The sequence below is a fragment of the Hoplias malabaricus genome, chromosome 9 (genome assembly GCF_029633855.1).
Source record: "Hoplias malabaricus isolate fHopMal1 chromosome 9, fHopMal1.hap1, whole genome shotgun sequence".
NCBI lineage: Eukaryota > Metazoa > Chordata > Actinopteri > Characiformes > Erythrinidae > Hoplias > Hoplias malabaricus.
In genome coordinates, this window is record NC_089808.1 from 3,079,143 (window position 1) to 3,102,793 (window position 23,651).

At 45.2% G+C, this 23,651-nt stretch overlaps 4 protein-coding genes across 5 annotated transcripts; all 4 read left to right on the forward strand.

The window, feature by feature from the left end:
• The first annotated feature begins 470 nt into the window (after window positions 1-470).
• Window positions 471-3,365, forward strand: LOC136707872 (endonuclease domain-containing 1 protein-like). Its single transcript, XM_066682170.1, has 2 exons — window positions 471-745; window positions 2,486-3,365. Exons 1-2 carry the CDS (start codon window positions 560-562, stop codon window positions 3,089-3,091), a joined length of 792 nt encoding a protein of 263 aa, XP_066538267.1. The 5' UTR covers window positions 471-559; the 3' UTR covers window positions 3,092-3,365.
• Window positions 3,366-5,978: 2,613 nt separating this feature from the next.
• Window positions 5,979-9,511, forward strand: LOC136707226 (endonuclease domain-containing 1 protein-like). Of its 2 annotated transcripts, XR_010804207.1 has the most exons (4): window positions 6,718-6,922; window positions 7,060-7,137; window positions 7,761-7,871; window positions 8,568-8,601. XR_010804207.1 is itself a non-coding variant. In XM_066681176.1 (2 exons), the coding sequence occupies exons 1-2, from the start codon at window positions 6,007-6,009 to the stop codon at window positions 9,144-9,146; spliced, it is 864 nt and encodes a 287-aa protein (XP_066537273.1). In that variant the 5' UTR covers window positions 5,979-6,006; the 3' UTR covers window positions 9,147-9,511. The 2 variants fall into 2 exon arrangements, 1 of the variants encoding a protein (XP_066537273.1); XM_066681176.1 differs by lacking the exons at window positions 6,718-6,922; window positions 7,060-7,137; window positions 7,761-7,871 and adding an exon at window positions 5,979-6,291 and having other exon boundaries at window positions 8,568-9,511.
• A 7,364-nt stretch (window positions 9,512-16,875) lies between these two features.
• LOC136707225 (endonuclease domain-containing 1 protein-like) lies at window positions 16,876-18,367 on the forward strand. Its single transcript, XM_066681175.1, has 2 exons — window positions 16,876-17,269; window positions 17,651-18,367. The coding sequence occupies exons 1-2, from the start codon at window positions 16,964-16,966 to the stop codon at window positions 18,233-18,235; spliced, it is 891 nt and encodes a 296-aa protein (XP_066537272.1). The 5' UTR covers window positions 16,876-16,963; the 3' UTR covers window positions 18,236-18,367.
• A 1,731-nt stretch (window positions 18,368-20,098) lies between these two features.
• On the forward strand, window positions 20,099-23,175 carry LOC136706715 (endonuclease domain-containing 1 protein-like). Its single transcript, XM_066680313.1, has 2 exons — window positions 20,099-20,469; window positions 22,201-23,175. The coding sequence occupies exons 1-2, from the start codon at window positions 20,149-20,151 to the stop codon at window positions 22,780-22,782; spliced, it is 903 nt and encodes a 300-aa protein (XP_066536410.1). The 5' UTR covers window positions 20,099-20,148; the 3' UTR covers window positions 22,783-23,175.
• Window positions 23,176-23,651: the final 476 nt, after the last annotated feature.

Here is a 23,651-nt window from a genome sequence, read left to right on the forward strand (position 1 = left end):
CACCACACATCCACACACACACTCACACTTATGGACACTGTCTGAATAACAAATACAGCTGCATTGTTTTGTATTTTGGGAGTAAACCCACGCAGACACAGAGGGGAAACATCCTGGAACAACACCTCAAAGATAACTCCAAAACATCCCAAGGTTTATAAACTTTTTAATTATAATCCATTTATTTACAGGTTTAAATAAGAAAGAAGTTTAAAAACCAACGCAAACCATTTGATGACAGGTATGAAAATAGACAATACACTCACATGCCACTTGGCCAGGAATCTACTGGTCAAACACAGTTGCTCATTTGAATACACTATCTTCCTGTTTCTCCATGTTCCCTCTCACCTACAGCTCTAGAAAATACAGCTGGATCGGACTTTGACCGTAAATATCATCAACATCGTCGACATCATCCTTTTCTTCATCGTCATCCTCACACTCTTTAATGGCTGCATTGAGGATCCCTCTCTTTACTCTTCTGCTGTTGGGAGGTTTACGTGTGTCAGGAGCTGCCGTGTCTGACAGTTTTAAAGAGTGTAGTCAGTTCCTTTACATGAGGACACCACCTTCTGGTATAAAAGGGGGCAACTTAAAGAGGATTTGTCAACACTATGGAGACAAGCCCCGCTATGCCACGCTGTACGACAGCAGCCGGCGTGTGGCTCTCTATTCAGCCTACACCTTCAAGAAATCAGATGGCCAGAGGAGGATGGACACACCCTGGATGTATGAACCACAGGTAGCAGGACGTGTTTTACTTGGTTTTTCATAATTCTTGGATAATATGTAACGTGCAATATAACTTATGGGATTTCATAACCTTCTGTCATGACTTTATTTAAGCTAAGGGACAGAAAACCATATGCATACCTTTTACTTTTCCAAACCTAAATTCTATGCAAATAAGAATCCACTGGTCCGTTGTCCAGCTGAATTACAGCTTTGAAAGCAAATGCTAGGGCACAGCTTCACCATCTCAAGCCCTGCCCCCTCTGGACGCTTTGTTTGAATTAGCTTATTTTAGATGTGTAAGGAGTGCAGCAGGTAGGTGTCGCAGTCACACCGCTCCAGGGACCTGGAGGTTGTGGGTTCGATTCCCGCTCCGGGTGACTGTCTGTGACGACTGACTGTGAGGAGTGTGGTGTGTTCTCCCTGTGTCGGCGTGGGTTTCCTCCGGGTGACTGTCTGTGAGGAGTGTGGTTTGTTCTCCCTGTGTCTGCGTGGGTTTCCTCCGGGTGACTGTCTGTGAGGAGTGTGGTGTGTTCTCTCTGTGTCTGCGTGGGTTTCCTCCGGGTGACTGTCTGTGAGGAGTGTGGTGTGTTCTCCCTGTGTCTGCGTGGGTTTTCTCCTGGTGACTGTCTGTGAGGAGTGTGGTGTGTTCTCTCTGTGTCTGTGTGGGTTTTCTCCGGGTGACTGTCTGTGAGGAGTGTGGTGTGTTCTCCCTGTGTCTGCGTGGGTTTCCTCCGGGTGACTGTCTGTGAGGAGTGTGGTGTGTTCTCCCTGTGTTTGCGTGGGTTTCCTCCGGGTGACTGTCTGTGAGGAGTGTGGTGTGTTCTCCCTGTGTCTGCGTAGGTTTCCTCCAGGTGCTCCGGTTTCCTCCCACAGTCCAAAAACACACGTTGGTAGGTGGATTGGCGACTCAAAAGTGTCCGTAGGTGTGAGTGAATGTGTGTCGCCCTGTGAAGAACTGGCACCCCCTCCAGGGTGTATTCCCACCTTGCACCCAATGATTCCAGGTAGGCTCTGGACCCACCGCGACCCTGAATAAGGGTTACAGATAATGAATGGATGGATGGATGGATAGATGTGTAAGGTGGTAGTGGGACATATTTCTTTCATTCTCCCACAAGAAGTGCTCATGAGTGCCCCCCGATGACTATCTTTTGACATTTCAAATAAATGTCTTTTCATAATTTAATTTGACTTTATTTTTTAATTAAACCGGCTGATTTTGTTACTATTTATAAATAAAAACATGCATTTATATAATTAACCCTCCTAGCTTCATAGAGACAGCTGAAAGCCAAGTGCATGGATGTTGTAAACAGTTAGTCTTCTACAAATGAATGAGTTCTGTTCCGAAAGTTCGTTTGCAAGTTCAGTTTATTCACACGTACTACAAATTTAGCCAGCGACACAAAGCACTGTACGGTAATAAACACAGGACTGGTTTTCAGTGCTGAGGCAAAACAAGTTACTGACAGGAGCTGATGGAACTGACCTGATGCTGATCACGCTGGTACAAGTTCATGGCAAAGACCCATTTAATCACCTGATGTCTGGACAGATGTTCACATATTAGAAAGTTTGTAAGGAAGTATAAGGTCTGTATTTATAGGATTTGTGTCTATATCCATTGGTTTATGTAATGACTGATGGAAGTTTGGGAGAAACTGTTTGAATCGGATTGCTGGTCATGGATTGCCCATTTGTTATTTCTGTTTTTGTTAGTAAACCTTTCTCTTTTCCTTCACTTCAGCTTGACTCAGAGGAGGAGAGTGGGAACATGCGAACACTGCCCCCTAGTGACAAGCCTGAGCCACTGATTGAAGAGAGCCAGGCTGTGTTAGAAGACTATGTTGATGCTGTGGAGTTTGAGCGTGGCCCACTGAACCCAGATCAGCACCAGGCTGAGAGTCAGGACAAAGCTGCCACATACACCCTGACCAACGTGGTGCCTCAGATCACTGACTTCATGGAGGGCTCGTGGGCGGCATATTTAGACAGAACCAGGCGACGACTCAACAACTTCTGCAGGGGAGTTTCATACGTGGTTACTGGGGTGACCATCTCTGGGTTGACCATCCGTAGAGGTGGGCAGGACCGCTTGGCCATCCCTAAGTACATCTGGTCAGCTTACTGCTGCCCACGGTACGATCGTAACTCACCTTATGAAGTGAGGTACATGTTCCCTTCTTACGCAGCTTATGGACTCAATGAGATTGTGGGCCACAGCGTCGTGGAGGTGCCATTAAAGGCACTGGAGAGCTTTCTGAAGAACCAGACTGGAATGGATAGAGACCTGAGCATATTCTTCCAGAGCTGTGTCTCAGTGAACAAATTTAAAAAGAAGAAAAAAAGATAGGAACAGTGCATGAGACAGTGTCGGTAATGTTTCTGTTTCATTTTCAACACACTATGGGCTCCCTACAGTTCATTACACACTCTTCTAAATACGTACTAAGAAGTTCCATAGCAGTTCCTAAAGACTGATACCAAACGTGAACATCCATGGCTCTCTTTGTCGCCACATGGATAAGGACAGTTAATCTCTCAAAACATTATATGTTTCAGTAAAGCCAGTAGAACACTTCATAAACACATGGCTCACAACAAGTGCTGCACCTGTTTATTTGTGGGGGGAATGGTATTTTTACTCTTGAAGTCCTGAAGTATTGTAATGGTGCACAGTTTCACTCGATGCTGTAAAATGAGATGAAATCTTTGCTGCAAACCAATGGCATTGAAAGTATCAATGTCATAAATTAACTGTAAATAAAGTCACCTCTGTTCAACTGCAGGTCATTTCCATTCTTATCATCGGTGCTGAACAATGAAGCTGTGTTTTACGTACTACCACTACTACCTCAGCTCGGTTTTACCATCAAATTTAATCTCAAACTCTTTCCAAACCATTTTTTGAATCAAAAAAGAATATAGTTGTAGTTATAATATGTTATATATTATTTAGTTATAGCTTAATAGGGTCCCTACCCAGTCTTGACGTGTAAATGCTGCCAATCAATAGATAAAATATAAAATATATAAAAGTAAATTTAATTGATTTGAATATTTACACACCCTATATGTTTATATTTACAAAAGCAAAATTATATACAAGTACTGCCAACATAAGTTAAATAAAACAAAATGTATTTAAACGTTTTGTTGATATGGAAATAATGTAAACATAAATTGTATAAATAATAAAATAAATACATATAGATAATTAACTTGACAGAAATCACAAATACACTGGAGAAACTGAACAAAGCTTAATTTTTTTTTTCCTTTTCATTTTTGCTCATTTGCATTGGTGTGTGAGTAAATTGTTTATTTTCACAATGATTAAAAACACTGGTTTAAGGTTATAGGCTTCTGTACCAGCAACATGAACTTATATAAAAGCATATATTTTGAAATTCTGTAATATAGTTTATATTTAAATTATGCAGGGCTAACATTTTTAATAAATGACACATTATAAACTACACAGAATAATAATGGGCCTATGGGCACTTAATGTATGATGCATATGAAACATAGCATGCTAGTTTTGAAATCAACTTTTAGCCATTTTGCAGCCGTTCCAGTGACGCAACCCTGTTAAAATTCAAGAACAGGATTGTTATATCCCAGTGGAATTGCATAATAAAAAAGGTAAGGCACAAATAATTTGGTATCACTTTATCCTACATAAAGCTTGACAACTGACATAACCATCTATAAGGGTTTACACCCAGAGGAAACCCACGCAGACACAGGGAGAACACACCACACTCCTCACAGACAGTCACCCGGAGGAAACCCACGCAGACACAGGGAGAACACACCACACTCCTCACAGACAGTCACCCAGAGGAAACTCACGCAGACACAGGGAGAACACACCACACTCCTCACAGACAGTCACCAGGAGGAAACCCACGCAGACACAGAGAGAACACACCACACTCCTCACAGACAGTCACCCGGAGGAAACCCATGCAGACACAGGGAGAACACACCACACTCCTCACAGACAGTCACCCGGAGGAAACCCACGCAGACACAGGGAGAACACACCACACTCCTCACAGACAGTCACCCGGAGTAAACCTACGCAGACACAGAGAGAACACACCACACTCCTCACAGACAGTCACCCGGAGGAAACCCACACAGACACAGGGAGAACACACCACACTCTTCACAGACAGTCACCCGGAGGAAACCCACGCAGACACAGGGAGAACACACCACACTCCTCACAGAGAGTCACCCGGAGCAGGACTCGAAACCCACAACTTTCAGGTCCCTGGAGCTGTGTGACAGAGACACTACCTGCTGCTGCACCATGACGCCCATAATACAAAATATGATCATTGGAATAAGATTTCATAGATGTTTGTCATTCATCATGAAAAGCTAATGTAATGTGGGTGGGCCATTTATATGGATACACCTTAATGAAATGGGAATGGTAGGTGATATTAGAAGAAAACAATGGCGTGGTTGGTTTTAAACCTGTGCTAGCATTTCTCCTGCGGTGTTGCTATCAGTGTGTGAAGAGTGGGAGAAGAGGGTTGCATTGACAATCCAACACAATGGGCAGCACTTTGAACACATGTTATAAGTGGTGAGAAACTTATAAATAACTCATAAAAGAATAAAGTTACCATTGTTTTTCTTGTGAAATTCCCAATAAGTTTGATGTGTCACATGACCCTCTTCCCATTGAAAAAACAAAAGTTGGATCCAAAATGGCCGACTTCAAAATGGCCGCCACGGTCACCACCCATCTTGAAAAGTTTCCCCCCCTCCCATATACTAACGTGTCACAAACAGGAAGTTAATATCACCAACCATTCCCATTTTAATAAGGTGTATCCATATAAATGGCCCACCCTGTAGTTTTATGAACAATGATTTTCAGTAAAGCACTACCAGAAAATGTAATCAGTCTTAATCTGAGAGCCACAAGTAAAAACGTGAGTTAGGAGAATATTAAGTTTGAGTTGGATGATCTTTAGTTCAGTTAACTCATAATAAGCGATACTGAGTGGGTTAGCCGTGACATGCACTGTCACCTACACAGTATTAGCACTGAAAAATATTAAGGGGATACATACAGAGCACCAGGGTTTCAATTACATCAGCTCTACATTTCCATAGTATCTTTTTGACATCTGACTGAACCTTTACATGCCACTCCTCCCTCTCTCTCTCTCACTCTCTCTGCATGTGCTGTACGATTGCGTTTTCACTTCTGGACAGTGAGAGTGAACTCAGGTGGAGGAGATGATTTCTAGTTCTCTCCTCTCTGCTCTGCTCCTCCTCTCCTCTGTCATTCAGGCCAGTGTGGATAAGTCTTTCAGTGAGTGTTCACACTTCCTCTATCGACAAAAGCCTCCTAGGGGTGTGAGGCTGGATGGTCTCCAGACTATCTGCCAGAAATATGAAAGTAAGCCACGCTACGCAACTCTGTTTGACCCAACACGCCACATCCCTCTCTACTCTGCATACACCTTCAGAGGCTCCAGGGGAGAGAAGATAGACAGCTATCCCTGGATGTATGAACCACAGGTAAAGAATGCTCTCCCTCAGTTTTATTATATTTCTTTATTTTACTGATTAATGAGTAATGGTTTTAAGGAAGATGAAGTAGACACTGAATCTTTTGAAGTGACATTTTGAGAGGTAGCTGAGTGATACGTCTTAGGTTTAAAGTGTTTGTAGTGTTTAAGTACAGATCATTTATTACAGCACGGCTGACAACGTTCAATACGACTATGAAGTGTGAGAAAATACAAACATACTGTAGCCAGGTGAAAGAAAGAAATAAAAAAAATAAAAATAAATAAAATTAATAAATAAACGAAACCATACTTAGATAAGACAAATATTGGGAATATATAAATATGTATTTTACTTTAATTGCTACATCGGCAGGGTTTCAGATTTTGTATTGTAACTAATTTGCATTTGCTCAGTTCGCTTGGCTCCGCGTGGGTGGTGCCTGGGGTTCAACAGACAATCAGGAGCTATTCAGGTGACGTTCAGCCTATCGGTTGGAGGTGTAGGGAAGTGCGTAGTCCTCCCGAGTTTTGCTTTCTGGACCTCGGTCACGAGAATGAGGGCAGCTTCATGCTAAACAGAAGAAAGAAGAAAAAAGCCCTCGAGAAAAGTCGGCGGTACACCACGGCACGGAAAAAGAGTAGGCGAACTTTCCTATTAGGAGTCAGAAGCCGAGAAATTGAATAACGACAACGCGTTGTATCAGATAAAAGAGTGCTTGTTAACATTTATCTTTTTCACCCATGCTAATGCTAATGCTAATTTGGTGTATCATAGGCTAATTACTTACCTTCCAATTTCGGGGCCGCTTCAAGCCGAGGACGGCGGGCGCAGTTTTGAAATACGGAGGCAACGGTGAGAAACATGTCTCTTTTTGATGTCCTGGTGCTAAAATTATCTTACGTCTAGTGTACTGTCAAAAGCTGGGGGATTTCTAAAGTCTGTGAATGAACAGAAGTGAGTAATTGTGCGAAGTTTGGAACATGTATATTGTATTTGTTATTTTATATCAATGTATAAGAGGAATGGTTTTATTTTCTGTTGCCAATTTAAGAAAAGAAAGGGAATAATAATGATTTAATAATTCATATGATGAGTGTAAAACTATATTCTATTGTACTTGTAAGTGCAGAAATGTATTAATTCCAATTGTGAATTTGAGGAATTAAGAGGGTAATTTTTGGTGCAGTCTTCTTCACACTAGTAGGCCTATAGTGTATGAGGAGTAATTAAGCACACTTCTTTGAAACCTCTGGAAGAAATTCAGAATGTTAAGTATCTCACTGTGAGTACCATTGAAACATTTCATATGAGTGGAAACCAATATTTTTGAATGTTGTACAACTGAACTGAAGATTTGAGATCTGATAAGATTTAAGATATATGTATGAAGTTGGGTGTAGTATGTAGAAATTAGACATTTAAACTTTTATTGATGCATCTGAGACTAGAAATAATAGATATGACCTTGTTTATAGGTCAGGTTTTTTGAGAGGACGGGAAAATTCAAGAATCAGGACGTGATTCCGAATGCAGTAGATGGCGAGCCAGGAACATTGAAGAAAAGACATGGACAAGGAGATACCTACGTACCCACTCATACACTCATACATCCTCAAGACACTCAGACGAACATTTAATATCAGGTGCACCTGTAACAAATTCTCAGGTCTGAGGGATCCCAAACAGACACTTTATTTTATTTTGTGTGTGCACACTTTTGTTTATTTTAGACATTTGGGTTTTTGGTTATTGATTATTCTGTGAAACTGTATTTTGGTTAATTGAAAAATACAAGAGAGGTTAATCAATATTCATTCCCTTGTCTGATTCTTTATTGCTGCTCAACACACCGGCTCCTAGAGAATTTGGTGTCTTCTGGTTCGAGTCATAGATTGTTACCGGTCCAACACGTTATCATACTGTAACTTACTATTATATTATTGATAATAGGTTACAATACACTTTATGTAGATTCTAAACTATTGGAATTGTGAAATATGTAAACTACAATACAGCTTAGCCATCCCAGACGAGTAGAACTGGTCTCACACTCTGTCTGGATAGGGTGCCACCCCACCAGCCCACCACCCCACCACCCCCACATCTCTGCCCCATCGCCCCATCCCACAAGCAGAGTGCTGGCCAGCATGTGGATGTATGTGCGCTGATGTGACAGTAGAGTTTGTGTATGTGTTGGAAGAAATGTTGTTAAGGGTTTTATACTTTCATGGTTAAGTTCTCCTTCCTTTCTATCTTCCTCTCTCTCTCTCTCTCTCTCTCAGCTCTCTAGTGCCTCAGCGACAGACAATATGCAGCCTTTTCCTCCAGCTGGGTCTTATCAGCATTTAGAGGAGAATCAGGCGGTATTAGCCGACTACTCCAATGCGTTAAACTATCTGCGTGGTCAACTGAACCCTGACCAGCATCAGTCCAATCCCGGAGACAAGGCTGCCACCTACACGCTGAGCAACGTTGTGCCCATGACCAAAGAGTTTCTCAGAAACCACTGGGAGCCGCACCTGGACACCGTCCGCGAGCGCCTCAATAACTACTGCCGCGGCCCAGCTTTCATAGTGACTGGCATCACCACCGCTGGACACACCATACGAAGAGCCAACGTCAATCGCGTGACCATTCCTAAACACATCTGGTCAGCCTACTGCTGTCCTGACTTTGACCCTGGTGTTCCTTATGATGTTCGTTATAAATTTCCCTCTTATGCTGCTTATGGCTTGAATGATATTGTAGATAACTATGTTAATGAGGTTTCTCTTAAAAGGCTGGAGGTGCTGGTGAGGAGAGAGATGCCAGTGGACCAAGACTTTCAGCTCTTTTATAGTAATTGTATACCAGAAGTGTGACTCTGTATATTTAATCAAAGAGAATATGAGGGTCTGTTTTTACCTATGTATTTAGTGCACGTTAATTTTTCAAATATATCTTAAATTAGCTCCAAAAGAACATATGCTGTAGTATGTGGGTAAAGTATCAGCATTAAAACTCTTGAATGATTATAAAAATAAGCATTTTTCAAGCCTCTGTAGAGGCAATAATATCCAGACTGTAAAATCTATACTGTCACTTTCATAAATATGTTTAGAAACTTGAATCTGGGGATGTATTAAGATCGCTGTCTGCTTTAAACATATTTGCATGAATAAATGTCACTTGGAAAGACAATATGTTTGATATATATTTAAATGCTAGTAAATAAATAAATAAATAAATAAACAAACAAACAAGTGTGCTGAGGAGTCAATTATAACGAGGAAAGAAATAATGTATTCCCTGGGTGTTGTGTTAGCTTTTGACATTAGCTGTATACACTTACCCCAAAGTTCACTCGGTCTACACATGCACTCGAACATAACCAAAGAGAGTGAAGAGCTGTCCAAGACACATATGGAATGTATCTCGCCATTTATATATCACCCCAATACACCCCCAAAAGCTGGTTCCAAGGACAGGTGCTTCTTTAAAATGCTTCTTTTCAACTATACAGAGAAAGGAGAGCAGCACTGTGTACTATTAGAAGCCCCTTGGCAGGAGGTTTGAGGTCACATTGATGTCACATTTTCTCTAAACTTGTAAGTAGTCATCAGGTTATTGCCTGATTCTGATAAACCTGGAAATTAACCCCCCATTAACCGATCACCAAGTGCATGTAAAAGCATTGATCGGATCACTGTCAAGATCTGATTTTCTGCGGTTATGAACGATGCACTCATTGTGTTCTAAAGCTGTAAGACGAATTCCATCAGCCCCTCCATTCTTGTATAATCTGCAGGGTCTTGTTACCTCAACAATAATTTGATTTAAAAATGTTTCAGTCAATACCTCGTAAAGGACAGTGTGATGGGTTCATTGTCACCCCCTCTGTAAACAAACCTGAAAGGGTTAAAATTCACCTCAAACCATACAAACGTGTTTAAAAAGGTGCAAAATATATTTTTCTGAAATATTAACTGAAAATTTATATACAGCACTTTTTTATTTGCTAAAACAAACAAACAGTAAAATATTGCCCAACATTACAATAAAAGTGTGATCCTCTGTGTGTGAATGTGTTTAACTTTGTCCAAGTCTCTCCTCGTGGAGTCTGTATTATTTGAGGTGATCATCCAGTGCCTAGTTTTAGTGGTGAATAAATAATGATTTTAAATAACGTGTGCTGTGGATTTAACAAATTCATCACCCACTACTTTATAGAAAAATATTATCTTATATTGTGGGCGGCACGGTGGTGCAGCAGGTAGGTGTCGCAGTCACACAGCTCCAGGGACCTGGAGGTTGTGGGTTCAATTCCCGCTCCGGGTGACTGTCTGTGAGGAGTGTGGTGTGTTCTCCCTGTGTCTGTGTGGGTTTCCTCCGGGTGACTGTCTGTGAGGAGTGCTGTGTGTTCTCCCTGTGTCTGCGTGGGTTTCCTCCGGGTGACTGTTTGTGAGGAGTGTGGTGTGTTCTCACTGTGTCTGCGTGGGTTTCCTCCGGGTGACTGTTTGTGAGGAGTGTGGTGTGTTCTCTCTGTGTCTGTGTGGGTTTCCTCCGGGTGACTGTCTGTGAGGAGTGCGGTGTGTTCTCTCTGTGTCTGCGTGGGTTTCCTCCGGGTGACTTTCTGTGAGGAGTGCAGTGTGTTCTCACTGTGTCTGCGTGGGTTTCCTCCGGGTGACTGTTTGTGAGGAGTGTGGTGTGTTCTCTCTGTGTCTGCGTTGGTTTCCTCCGGGTGAATGTCTGTGAGGAGTGTGGTGTGTTCTCACTGTGTCCGCGTGGGTTTCCTCCGGGTGACTGTCTGTGAGGAGTGTGGTGTGTTCTCACTGTGTCTGCGTGGGTTTCCTCCGGGTGACTGTTTGTGAGGAGTGTGGTGTGTTCTCTCTGTGTCTGTGTGGGTTTCCTCCGGGTGACTGTCTGTGAGGAGTGTGGTGTGTTCTCTCTGTGTCTGCGTGGGTTTCCTCCGGGTGACTGTCTGTGAGGAGTGTGGTGTGTTCTCCCTGTGTCTGCGTGGGTTTCCTCCGGGTGACTGTCTGTGAGGAGTGTGGTGTGTTCTCCCTGTGTCTGTGTGGGTTTCCTCCGGGTGACTGTCTATGAGGAGTGTGGTGTGTTCTCTCTGTGTCTGCGTGGGTTTCCTCCGGGTGACTGTCTGTGAGGAGTGTGGTGTGTTCTCCCTGTGTCTGCGTGGGTTTCCTCCGGGTGACTGTCTGTGAGGAGTGTGGTGTGTTCTCACTGTGTCTGCGTGGGTTTCCTCCGGGTGACTGTTTGTGAGGAGTGTGGTGTGTTCTCTCTGTGTCTGCGTTGGTTTCCTCCGGGTGACTGTCTGTGAGGAGTGTGGTGTGTTCTCCCTGTGTCTGTGTGGGTTTCCTCCGGGTGACTGTCTGTGAGGAGTGCGGTGTGTTCTCTCTGTGTCTGCGTGGGTTTCCTCCGGGTGACTGTCTGTGAGGAGTGTGGTGTGTTCTCCCTGTGTCTGTGTGGGTTTCCTCCGGGTGACTGTCTGTGAGGAGTGCGGTGTGTTCTCTCTGTGTCTGCGTGGGTTTCCTCCGGGTGACTGTCTGTGAGGAGTGTGGTGTGTTCTCCCTGTGTCTGCGTGGGTTTCCTCCGGGTGACTGTCTGTGAGGAGTGTGGTGTGTTCTCCCTGTGTCTGCGTGGGTTTCCTCCGGGTGACTGTCTGTGAGGAGTGTGGTGTGTTCTCTCTGTGTCTGCGTTGGTTTCCTCCGGGTGACTGTCTGTGAGGAGTGTGGTGTGTTCTCACTGTGTCCGCGTGGGTTTCCTCCGGGTGACTGTCTGTGAGGAGTGTGGTGTGTTCTCACTGTGTCTGCGTGGGTTTCCTCCGGGTGACTGTTTGTGAGGAGTGTGGTGTGTTCTCACTGTGTCTGCGTGGGTTTCCTCCGGGTGACTGTTTGTGAGGAGTGTGGTGTGTTCTCTCTGTGTCTGTGTGGGTTTCCTCCGGGTGACTGTCTGTGAGGAGTGTGGTGTGTTCTCTCTGTGTCTGCGTGGGTTTCCTCCGGGTGACTGTCTGTGAGGAGTGTGGTGTGTTCTCCCTGTGTCTGCGTGGGTTTCCTCCGGGTGACTGTCTGTGAGGAGTGTGGTGTGTTCTCCCTGTGTCTGTGTGGGTTTCCTCCGGGTGACTGTCTATGAGGAGTGTGGTGTGTTCTCTCTGTGTCTGCGTGGGTTTCCTCCGGGTGACTGTCTGTGAGGAGTGTGGTGTGTTCTCCCTGTGTCTGCGTGGGTTTCCTCCGGGTGACTGTCTGTGAGGAGTGTGGTGTGTTCTCACTGTGTCTGCGTGGGTTTCCTCCGGGTGACTGTTTGTGAGGAGTGTGGTGTGTTCTCTCTGTGTCTGCGTTGGTTTCCTCCGGGTGACTGTCTGTGAGGAGTGTGGTGTGTTCTCCCTGTGTCTGTGTGGGTTTCCTCCGGGTGACTGTCTGTGAGGAGTGCGGTGTGTTCTCTCTGTGTCTGCGTGGGTTTCCTCCGGGTGACTGTCTGTGAGGAGTGTGGTGTGTTCTCCCTGTGTCTGTGTGGGTTTCCTCCGGGTGACTGTCTGTGAGGAGTGCGGTGTGTTCTCTCTGTGTCTGCGTGGGTTTCCTCCGGGTGACTGTCTGTGAGGAGTGTGGTGTGTTCTCCCTGTGTCTGCGTGGGTTTCCTCCGGGTGACTGTCTGTGAGGAGTGTGGTGTGTTCTCCCTGTGTCTGCGTGGGTTTCCTCCGGGTGACTGTCTGTGAGGAGTGTGGTGTGTTCTCTCTGTGTCTGCGTTGGTTTCCTCCGGGTGACTGTCTGTGAGGAGTGTGGTGTGTTCTCACTGTGTCCGCGTGGGTTTCCTCCGGGTGACTGTCTGTGAGGAGTGTGGTGTGTTCTCACTGTGTCTGCGTGGGTTTCCTCCGGGTGACTGTTTGTGAGGAGTGTGGTGTGTTCTCTCTGTGTCTGTGTGGGTTTCCTCCGGGTGACTGTCTGTGAGGAGTGTGGTGTGTTCTCTCTGTGTCTGCGTGGGTTTCCTCCGGGTGACTGTCTGTGAGGAGTGTGGTGTGTTCTCCCTGTGTCTGTGTGGGTTTCCTCCGGGTGACTGTCTGTGAGGAGTGTGGTGTGTTCTCCCTGTGTCTGCGTGGGTTTCCTCCGGGTGACTGTCTGTGAGGAGTGTGGTGTGTTCTCCCTGTGTCTGTGTGGGTTTCCTCCGGGTGACTGTCTATGAGGAGTGTGGTGTGTTCTCTCTGTGTCTGCGTGGGTTTCCTCCGGGTGACTGTCTGTGAGGAGTGTGGTGTGTTCTCCCTGTGTCTGCGTGGGTTTCCTCCGGGTGACTGTCTGTGAGGAGTGTGGTGTGTTCTCACTGTGTCTGCGTGGGTTTCCTCCGGGTGACTGTTTGTGAGGAGTGTGGTGTGTTCTCTCTGTGTCTGCGTTGGTTTCCTCCGGGTGACTGTCTGTGAGGAGTGTGGTGTGTTCTCCCTGTGTCTGTGTGGGTTTCCTCCGGGTGACTGTCTGTGAGGAGTGCGGTGTGTTCTCTCTGTGTCTGCGTGGGTTTCCTCCGGGTGACTGTCTGTGAGGAGTGTGGTGTGTTCTCTCTGTGTCTGCGTGGGTTTCCTCCGGGTGACTGTCTGTGAGGAGTGTGGTGTGTTCTCCCTGTGTCTGCGTGGGTTTCCTCCGGGTGACTGTCTGTGAGGAGTGTGGTGTGTTCTCCCTGTGTCTGTGTGGGTTTCCTCCGGGTGACTGTCTATGAGGAGTGTGGTGTGTTCTCTCTGTGTCTGCGTGGGTTTCCTCCGGGTGACTGTCTGTGAGGAGTGTGGTGTGTTCTCCCTGTGTCTGCGTGGGTTTCCTCCGGGTGACTGTCTGTGAGGAGTGTGGTGTGTTCTCACTGTGTCTGCGTGGGTTTCCTCCGGGTGACTGTTTGTGAGGAGTGTGGTGTGTTCTCTCTGTGTCTGCGTTGGTTTCCTCCGGGTGACTGTCTGTGAGGAGTGTGGTGTGTTCTCCCTGTGTCTGTGTGGGTTTCCTCCGGGTGACTGTCTGTGAGGAGTGCGGTGTGTTCTCTCTGTGTCTGCGTGGGTTTCCTCCGGGTGACTGTCTGTGAGGAGTGTGGTGTGTTCTCCCTGTGTCTGTGTGGGTTTCCTCCGGGTGACTGTCTGTGAGGAGTGCGGTGTGTTCTCTCTGTGTCTGCGTGGGTTTCCTCCGGGTGACTGTCTGTGAGGAGTGTGGTGTGTTCTCCCTGTGTCTGCGTGGGTTTCCTCCGGGTGACTGTCTGTGAGGAGTGTGGTGTGTTCTCCCTGTGTCTGCGTGGGTTTCCTCCGGGTGACTGTCTGTGAGGAGTGTGGTGTGTTCTCTCTGTGTCTGCGTTGGTTTCCTCCGGGTGACTGTCTGTGAGGAGTGTGGTGTGTTCTCACTGTGTCCGCGTGGGTTTCCTCCGGGTGACTGTCTGTGAGGAGTGTGGTGTGTTCTCACTGTGTCTGCGTGGGTTTCCTCCGGGTGACTGTTTGTGAGGAGTGTGGTGTGTTCTCTCTGTGTCTGTGTGGGTTTCCTCCGGGTGACTGTCTGTGAGGAGTGTGGTGTGTTCTCTCTGTGTCTGCGTGGGTTTCCTCCGGGTGACTGTCTGTGAGGAGTGTGGTGTGTTCTCCCTGTGTCTGTGTGGGTTTCCTCCGGGTGACTGTCTGTGAGGAGTGCGGTGTGTTCTCTCTGTGTCTGCGTGGGTTTCCTCCGGGTGACTGTCTGTGAGGAGTGTGGTGTGTTCTCCCTGTGTCTGCGTGGGTTTCCTCCGGGTGACTGTCTGTGAGGAGTGTGGTGTGTTCTCCCTGTGTCTGCGTGGGTTTCCTCCGGGTGACTGTCTGTGAGGAGTGTGGTGTGTTCTCTCTGTGTCTGCGTTGGTTTCCTCCGGGTGACTGTCTGTGAGGAGTGTGGTGTGTTCTCACTGTGTCCGCGTGGGTTTCCTCCGGGTGACTGTCTGTGAGGAGTGTGGTGTGTTCTCACTGTGTCTGCGTGGGTTTCCTCCGGGTGACTGTTTGTGAGGAGTGTGGTGTGTTCTCTCTGTGTCTGTGTGGGTTTCCTCCGGGTGACTGTCTGTGAGGAGTGTGGTGTGTTCTCTCTGTGTCTGCGTGGGTTTCCTCCGGGTGACTGTCTGTGAGGAGTGTGGTGTGTTCTCCCTGTGTCTGTGTGGGTTTCCTCCGGGTGACTGTCTGTGAGGAGTGTGGTGTGTTCTCCCTGTGTCTGCGTGGGTTTCCTCCGGGTGACTGTCTGTGAGGAGTGTGGTGTGTTCTCCCTGTGTCTGTGTGGGTTTCCTCCGGGTGACTGTCTATGAGGAGTGTGGTGTGTTCTCTCTGTGTCTGCGTGGGTTTCCTCCGGGTGACTGTCTGTGAGGAGTGTGGTGTGTTCTCCCTGTGTCTGCGTGGGTTTCCTCCGGGTGACTGTCTGTGAGGAGTGTGGTGTGTTCTCACTGTGTCTGCGTGGGTTTCCTCCGGGTGACTGTTTGTGAGGAGTGTGGTGTGTTCTCTCTGTGTCTGCGTTGGTTTCCTCCGGGTGACTGTCTGTGAGGAGTGTGGTGTGTTCTCCCTGTGTCTGTGTGGGTTTCCTCCGGGTGACTGTCTGTGAGGAGTGCGGTGTGTTCTCTCTGTGTCTGCGTGGGTTTCCTCCGGGTGACTGTCTGTGAGGAGTGTGGTGTGTTCTCCCTGTGTCTGCGTGGGTTTCCTCCGGGTGACTGTCTGTGAGGAGTGTGGTGTGTTCTCACTGTGTCTGCGTGGGTTTCCTCCGGGTGACTGTTTGTGAGGAGTGTGGTGTGTTCTCTCTGTGTCTGCGTTGGTTTCCTCCGGGTGACTGTCTGTGAGGAGTGTGGTGTGTTCTCACTGTGTCTGCGTGGGTTTCCTCCGGGTGACTGTTTGTGAGGAGTGTGGTGTGTTCTCTCTGTGTCTGCGTTGGTTTCCTCCGGGTGACTGTCTGTGAGGAGTGTGGTGTGTTCTCCCTGTGTCTGCATGGGTTTCCTCCGGGTGACTGTTTGTGAGGAGTGTGGTGTGTTCTCACTGTGTCTGTGTGTGTTTCCTCCGGGTGACTGTTTGTGAGGAGTGTGGTGTGTTCTCCCTGTGTCTGTGTGGGTTTCCTCCCTGTGTCTGCGTGGGTTTCCTCCGGGTGACTGTCTGTGAGGAGTGTGGTGCATTCTCCCTGTGTCTGTGTGGGTTTCCTCCCTGTGTCTGCGTGGGTTTCCTCCGTGTGCTCGGTTTCCTCCCACAGTCCAAAAACACACATTGGTAGGTGGATTGGCGACTCAAAAAGGGGTACAGATAATGAATGAAAGAATGAAATATCTTATATTTCTGATTTGTTTTATACTATTATTTGTCTGTGTTTACTGTGATTATATATAACTTTATACCAGCCCCACACTCACTGAGAAGGCATTAGTTTAAATATATATCATTATCTTAGGTGCCTAAGGCTTCTGTACAGAACTGTATATTTTGTAATCTACATAAACATTTCTAACTACTAAGACGTTTTTTTGTTAATGCCTTTAGAGTGAAGAGTGGAGCAACTGGTAGTAAACGCTGCTCTCTGCTTTGCATAGTGGAGCAGATTACAGAAGCCTGAAGGTGCGATATGACACAGGAGTCTTTATTCATTCACAGTGGGTTATGTGTGAGAGGGTAGCCACAAAGCTTAAGAAGAGGCAGAATAAGGCATCATTAAAGAACTTCTCAGTGCAATAACTTAGCTTTACATGCTAAATCATGCTAAAGTTGTGGTCTCACATTTTTCCCATAGCTGCTGTTGCACTGTTTCTCAACGGACTGCCAGTCAAAGCTACGGTGGAGTCATCCCTTTCTCCAGAATGCCGGGAATTTCTGTACATGGGCACTGCCCCAGTGGGTTTGGAGGACCACTCGCTGGTTAAAATCTGCCAGCGTTACAACAGCAAACCACGGTATGTCACCTTGTACAACACTAAAGACCATGTCCCAGTCTACTCTGCTTACACCTTCAAGCGCTCAGATGGGGAGAAAAAGGTAGACGTGCCCTGGATGTACGAGCCTCAGGTGAGAGATAGATTTACTCACTGTTTAATGTCCTCTCTGTATTCAGGCTGTATTCAGTGAGGCAGCGTTGTCTAATGCAATTTTACAATGACAGCGTATTTCAGAGATAACTCTTCTATCTACTAACTAATTCTGCTGGCCCCTTATAGTACAAAGTCCAGGTTAGGTCAGAGAGAGCACATGTGTGAACAGAGAATCGTACTGTATCGCCCGCTTGGACAACCACAAAAATGTCTTGACTTAATTTGTGAAAACAGCTTATGACAGCTCACTCATCATATACAACACCAGTTGCAACACTGGTACAATTAGCATATTAGCACAACCTGCAATATACTTCAAATATATACTTCTAATTATATAATGTTTCTTTATGTACAGCTGTCCACCAGTTCAGATACAGGGGAGATGCAGCAGTTTCCACGTGGTTATATGCACCAGAATTTCGAGGATGCTCAGGCTGTGCTTGAGGACTACGCCAACGCTGTTCTTTACGAGCGTGGACACTTGAACCCTGACGAGCACCAGGCCAACCCTGATGACAAAGCGTCCACCTACACACTGACCAATGTGGTGCCGCAGGTCCGCGAGTTCCACAGAGGCCCGTGGAAGAGCCAGGAGCACATAATCCGCCGTAGACTCAACAACTACTGCAGGGGCACAGCTTACATGGTCACCGGCATTACCACGTCTGGTAATATGATCCGCAGACACAACATTGACAGATTGGCCATCCCAACCTACCTGTGGTCAGCCTACTGCTGCATTGATTATGACCACAACGCACCCTATGACGAGCGCTACAAATTCCCTGCCTTCGCCCACTACGGACTCAATGACAAAGAGAACAATCAGATCCTTGAAGTGTCCGTCACCAAACTCGAAGAGTTCCTCAAGAAGTCCACCTTCGTCGACAAGAACTTCCAAATATTCGTTGATGACTGTGTGCCCCCTGGATCGTCCTAGTTCTGCCTACAGACATCTATATCATTAAAGTTAATACAGAATTGCTTGTGAACATCAGGCCATAAAGGTTCACAATTGATTAGAATGTCTCATGTAATGTTTTCTTAAACAAATACATAAATACAAATTAGGTTTAATGCTTACTTCAGGTCTAACTCGTGCTAAGTTTGTAAGGTTTTCATCACCTATTAAAAATTCTAAAGTTGTCTAAAATTTTGCTCTTGTGCAACCTTTTTCTCAACACATCTTTAAATGAAACGTCAAATTATTACAATAAAATAAATACAAACAGTCACAAAACTAATAGTGAAGTTGTAATATAATTGTAAATTTTGAGAAATATCTGATATCATGGCACGGTGGTGCAACACGTAGGTGTCGCAGTCACACAGCTACAGGGTCCTGGAGGTTGTGGGTTCGATTCCCGCTCTGGGTGACTGTCTGTGAGGAGTGTGGTGTGTTCTCCCTGTGTCTGCGTGGGTTTCCTCCAGGTGATTGTCTGTGAGGAGTGTGGTGTGTTCTCCCTGTGTCTGCGTGGGTTTCCTCCGGGTGACTGTCTGTGAGGAGTGTGGTGTGTTCTCCCTGTGTCTGTGTGGGTTTCCTCCGGGTGACTGTCTGTGAGGAGTGTGGTGTGTTCTCTCTGTGTCTGTGTGGGTTTCCTCCGGGTGACTGTCTGTGAGGAGTGTGGTGTGTTCTCCCTGTGTCTGCGTGGGTTTCCTCCGGGTGACTGTCTGTGAGGAGTGTGGTGTGTTCTCTCTGTGTCTGCGTGGGTTTCCTCCGGGTGCTCCAGTTTCCTCCCACAGTCCAAAAACACACGTTGGTAGGTCGATTGGCGACTCAAAAGTGTCCGTAGGTGACTGAATTCGAAAGGAGGTTCATACACAGAGGTTAAATGTATCTATATCTATTTACATGGCAATTATTTGCCCTATAAATAACTTTGACATAAACATAGCATTGTGAAAGCTACCGACCATGCATTACATTTAGCATTGAGGACTAATGAACTAATGGAAAACTCACATTAATATAACATCTATCCATTAATAGTCCTGCCTTATTTGAAGATGCTCAAGGACCAAATATAAACGAAGATACATCCTCAGTCTACATCAGGCTGGTTAACTTTGACTGATTTGAATATGGTACTTGTTCAGATGGTTCACTCACCTTCATGTTTCAGATAAACACTGGTGATAAACACAGCTGCTGGTGTTTCGTTACTAAAATTATTTGGTTATTTTGGGGACCATTCACTTCAAACTGGATTGAGTTCTATGTTTTATAACCTCAGAAACCAAAGATTCTGGCATTTTAAACACAGCAAGGATCTGGGACTAATTGTGATTCTCCTGTAGCAGATTAATGCTATGGAATATGTTTTACATTTTGTTTGTCTTCAGCTTCTTCAAACTTCAGACATCAAGCTTCTTCATAAATATTTTGGGCTTGGTCTTATACAGTAGCAGACACTATACTGCCAGGCTACATATGGGGTAACCACAGGATAACGGGCTCTTAATACATGGCCAAGATGTCCAAAAAGACTTGAGAAGACTCATTAATAGTCTTTCAGCACAGTAGCCAAGGTGATGATCGGTAAGTTAAGCTATTAAACTGCTCACAATTCAGTTTGCTTATAATTTTCATACGCAGTTGCAAATGACCTCTTGCTTTCCAAGTACAGTCATGATAACATTCAAAATAAGCCCGTCTTTGTGTGCTCTCCACCTATGAGGAGATCACACACAGCTGAATGAAATTAGAGTAGAGAGATAGTGAGAGGACAAGTGACAATAGATTTTTTACTTTACAAGCAGCCCTAGGACAGGGAAACGTAAAAAGTCCAGGGTTAAAGGAATCTCAAGCGGTTAAAGAGTCATTTGTAACCAACTGGACGTGAGCCGCTTACCATGAAGCACATTCTTTTTCACTGTTTTTTGAGCACGGTTTTGCTCATCCAGCTGGTTCTCCTGAGCACTGTGTGTGTGCAGGCTGGGGTCGTGGATGACTTCAACCATATTGAGCGCTGTAAGGACACTCTCTACATGGGCACGCCGCCTCGAGGCTACCTCAGCAAGTCTCTAAAGAAGATATGTCAACGATACGAAGACAAACCACGCTTCGTCACCCTCTATGACCCCCAGAAACACATCCCTGTCTACTCTGCCTACACGTTTAAGAAGTCAGATGGAGAGAAGAGAGTGGACTTCCCTTGGATGTTTGAACCACAGGTGAGTGTGCCTGCCACTGCTGTACTTATAATATTACTCAGTAAAAGCCTTGAATTAATGATGTATCTTCATTTTTGGCGGTACATTAGCTGTCCTCCACAATGGGTGATGAATTTAATGATGAATGGGACCAAGAGAAATGTTCCAAAATGAAATAAAATCTTTTAACATCGACTTCCATTAAAAATTAAGGTGTTTTTTTCTGTTAAAAGCTTGGGAATGTATGTATTTATTTGGAGAGTGACACAACACTATATAGTGTTAGTGTAGTATTAGTGATATAACACTAAATAACCACTGAAGTCCTCTTTTTATATAAATGTTACTGCACAGTTGCTCTTTTAAAATGGATCCTGTTTGAATTTCGCTCTCATTTCTTTTGATAGGTGAGTAACGTTGAATTCATGTTTGAAGAGTATTCAATACTTTGAAAAATATTTTTTCCTAAATTTTAATTTAAACTTCCCACATATGCTACATGTCCAAAATTTGTGGACAAATTTTACAATAAAAAAATGTTCCCTCTTTGTGGACACTGACATAGTTGTGTACACACATGCATGCACACACACACACACACACACACATATGGAAGCAAATCTGTCTCATCAGACTTTGAAATATTACCACCTTTGAATTTGTAGTACTGAATTTTTTGCACTGAAATGATGCATCTGAATTTTGTTGCTATTGAATTTAAGTCTTCAAACAAGCAACTTCAAAATATTAATTCATTCATTCGTTATCTGTAAGCCTTATCCAGTTCAGGGTCACGGTGGGTCCAGAGCCTACCTGGAATCATTGGGCGCAAGGTCGGGAATACACCCTGGAGGGGGCACCAGTCCTTCACAGGGCAACACACACACACACATTCACTCACACACTGACACCTACAGACACTTTTGAGTCTCCAATCCACCTACCAACATGTGTGTTTGGCCTGGGGGAGGAAACTGGAGCACCCGGAGGAAACCCACGCAGACACAGAGAGAACACACCACACTCCTCACAGACAGTCACCCAGAGGAAACCCACGCAGACACAGAGAGAACACACCACACTCCTCACAGACAGTCACCCGGAGGAAACCCACACAGACACAAGGAGAACACAAATTTCTGTGCTACAAATTCAAAGGTTTTAATATTTCAAGGTCTGATGAGAGAGATTTGCTTCCACACACACACACACGCACACACCGACTTTGTATGATATCCATTTAAAAGCTTATAATGAAATTGGATGCTTTGGAACAGCGGAACATTACCCCAATGGCTCCATGTTCAATGCCAATCATCTGTTACTGCATCCCTGTGCTGTGTATAGCATTGACAGTGACAGAGCATGCGCCAGTATATTTGGGAAGATTGGAAGTGTTGTCTGTGATCCAGAAGTAAATAGCTTACACCAGTACTGTAACTTAGGTTTTCATGGCTGAATGCAATCAGATCCTTGCGGAAATGTTCCAGCATCTAGTGTAAAGGCTTCACAGAAAAGTACATTCTCTTCCTGCAGCAAATAGGCACCCTTGATTTCTTCAGATAATTAATAATTTTCCACAAAAGCTGGCAATAAAATGCATTACACTTTTAAAAAAATGCATTTCTGACAGTTGATCTTTAATTCATGGTTTGAAGACATTTATTCGTTCTGACAAACATTTTGGTCAGGCTCTTGTTAAAGTTTATTATCCCTCATGTTTAATATTTGTTCCATGTTTCCTGCATATAGTTGGCTTCTGAAAAGGGCAGCAGTAACATGGAGCCTTTCCCCCAGTCTTCCCACATGCACAAGAACTTTGAGGACACACAGGCTGTGCTGGAGGATTACGCTGATGTGGTCCAATATGAACGTGGTCAGCTAAACCCAGACCAGCACCAGGCTGACCCGCTGGACAAAGCTTCCACCTACACACTGACCAACGTGGTGCCTCAGATTAGAGAGTTCAGCACAGGGCCCTGGGCCACACATGAGCAGCTCATTCGCAAACGCCTCAATAACTACTGCAAAGGAATGGCCTACGTCATCACAGGGGTTACGACTTCTGGCAACATGATCCGCCGTGATAACTTAGACCGAGTGGCCATTCCTGAGTACATGTGGACTGCTTACTGCTGCACTGACTATGACCACAATGCACCTTATTCAGAGCGCTACAAGTTCCCAGTGTTTGGAGCCTATGGACTTAACGATCGCATCAACAACAACATGGTGGAAGTCCCTGTTAAGAATCTAGAAAAGTTTCTGAGGAGCAGAATGGACGTAGACAAAAACTTCCAGATCTTCTATAACGATTGTGTGTCTGATGTTTAAAATGCCATCACATCATCTACTGAGACATGGCATTACATTTGCAATTATATTTTCACACAGCAGCTTGTGGCCCTGTTGCTATCCACTGCCATTTTAGTGATCTACAATGTTCTTTATATAAAAGAGTTTTCGATAAACAATTTTGGCTAATTTTACTCTTTGATGATATGATGGCTATACTTCCAAAAAAAAAAAAAACCCTCAAATGAATGTGGTTTTATTTATTTATTTAACGTTGGTTACGTATAGGTAATAGCCTAAGCTTTTGCAGCTTACTCAGTTACAAAGTTATTTCATTACAGTTAATCCTCTATATACAAACAAGGTGCATTCTGGGAGCTCAAAAGCAAGTTCAACTTTTTACTAAGGCCAAATAATTTAGCCTAGGCATCCAGCATTGCGGTTAGCTTATGGCATAAAGTGCTGTGCAGTAATCAAGATTTCTGTTAAGACAACTTGGTATAAACAAAATAAAATAATATAATAAACAAAAATCTGTATTCTTTCATTTAAAGGCTAAGCACCACTTAATGGACCTCCATGAATATTCCACATGATTGTGGTTACTGACAGATATAAGTATGAATTAAAATGAAAATAGCAGCTTAATTTGCTTTAAAACTGACAATTTTATTAAATTGACGGAAAAACCCGAGCTCTCTACGGAAATTCTCGAACGTGACCGTGACGTCACTGGTGGACAACAGCTGAACGACGCCGCGGTAAAACACCGTTATGACCGACTGTTATGACAGTATCTAGCTAAATAACCAACATTATTCATGACAATAGCCTAGCAATAAGCTAAACTCAAATGTAGAGGTACCGTTATTCTTGTAAATATGATCGAAGTCGAACTCGAATTCATC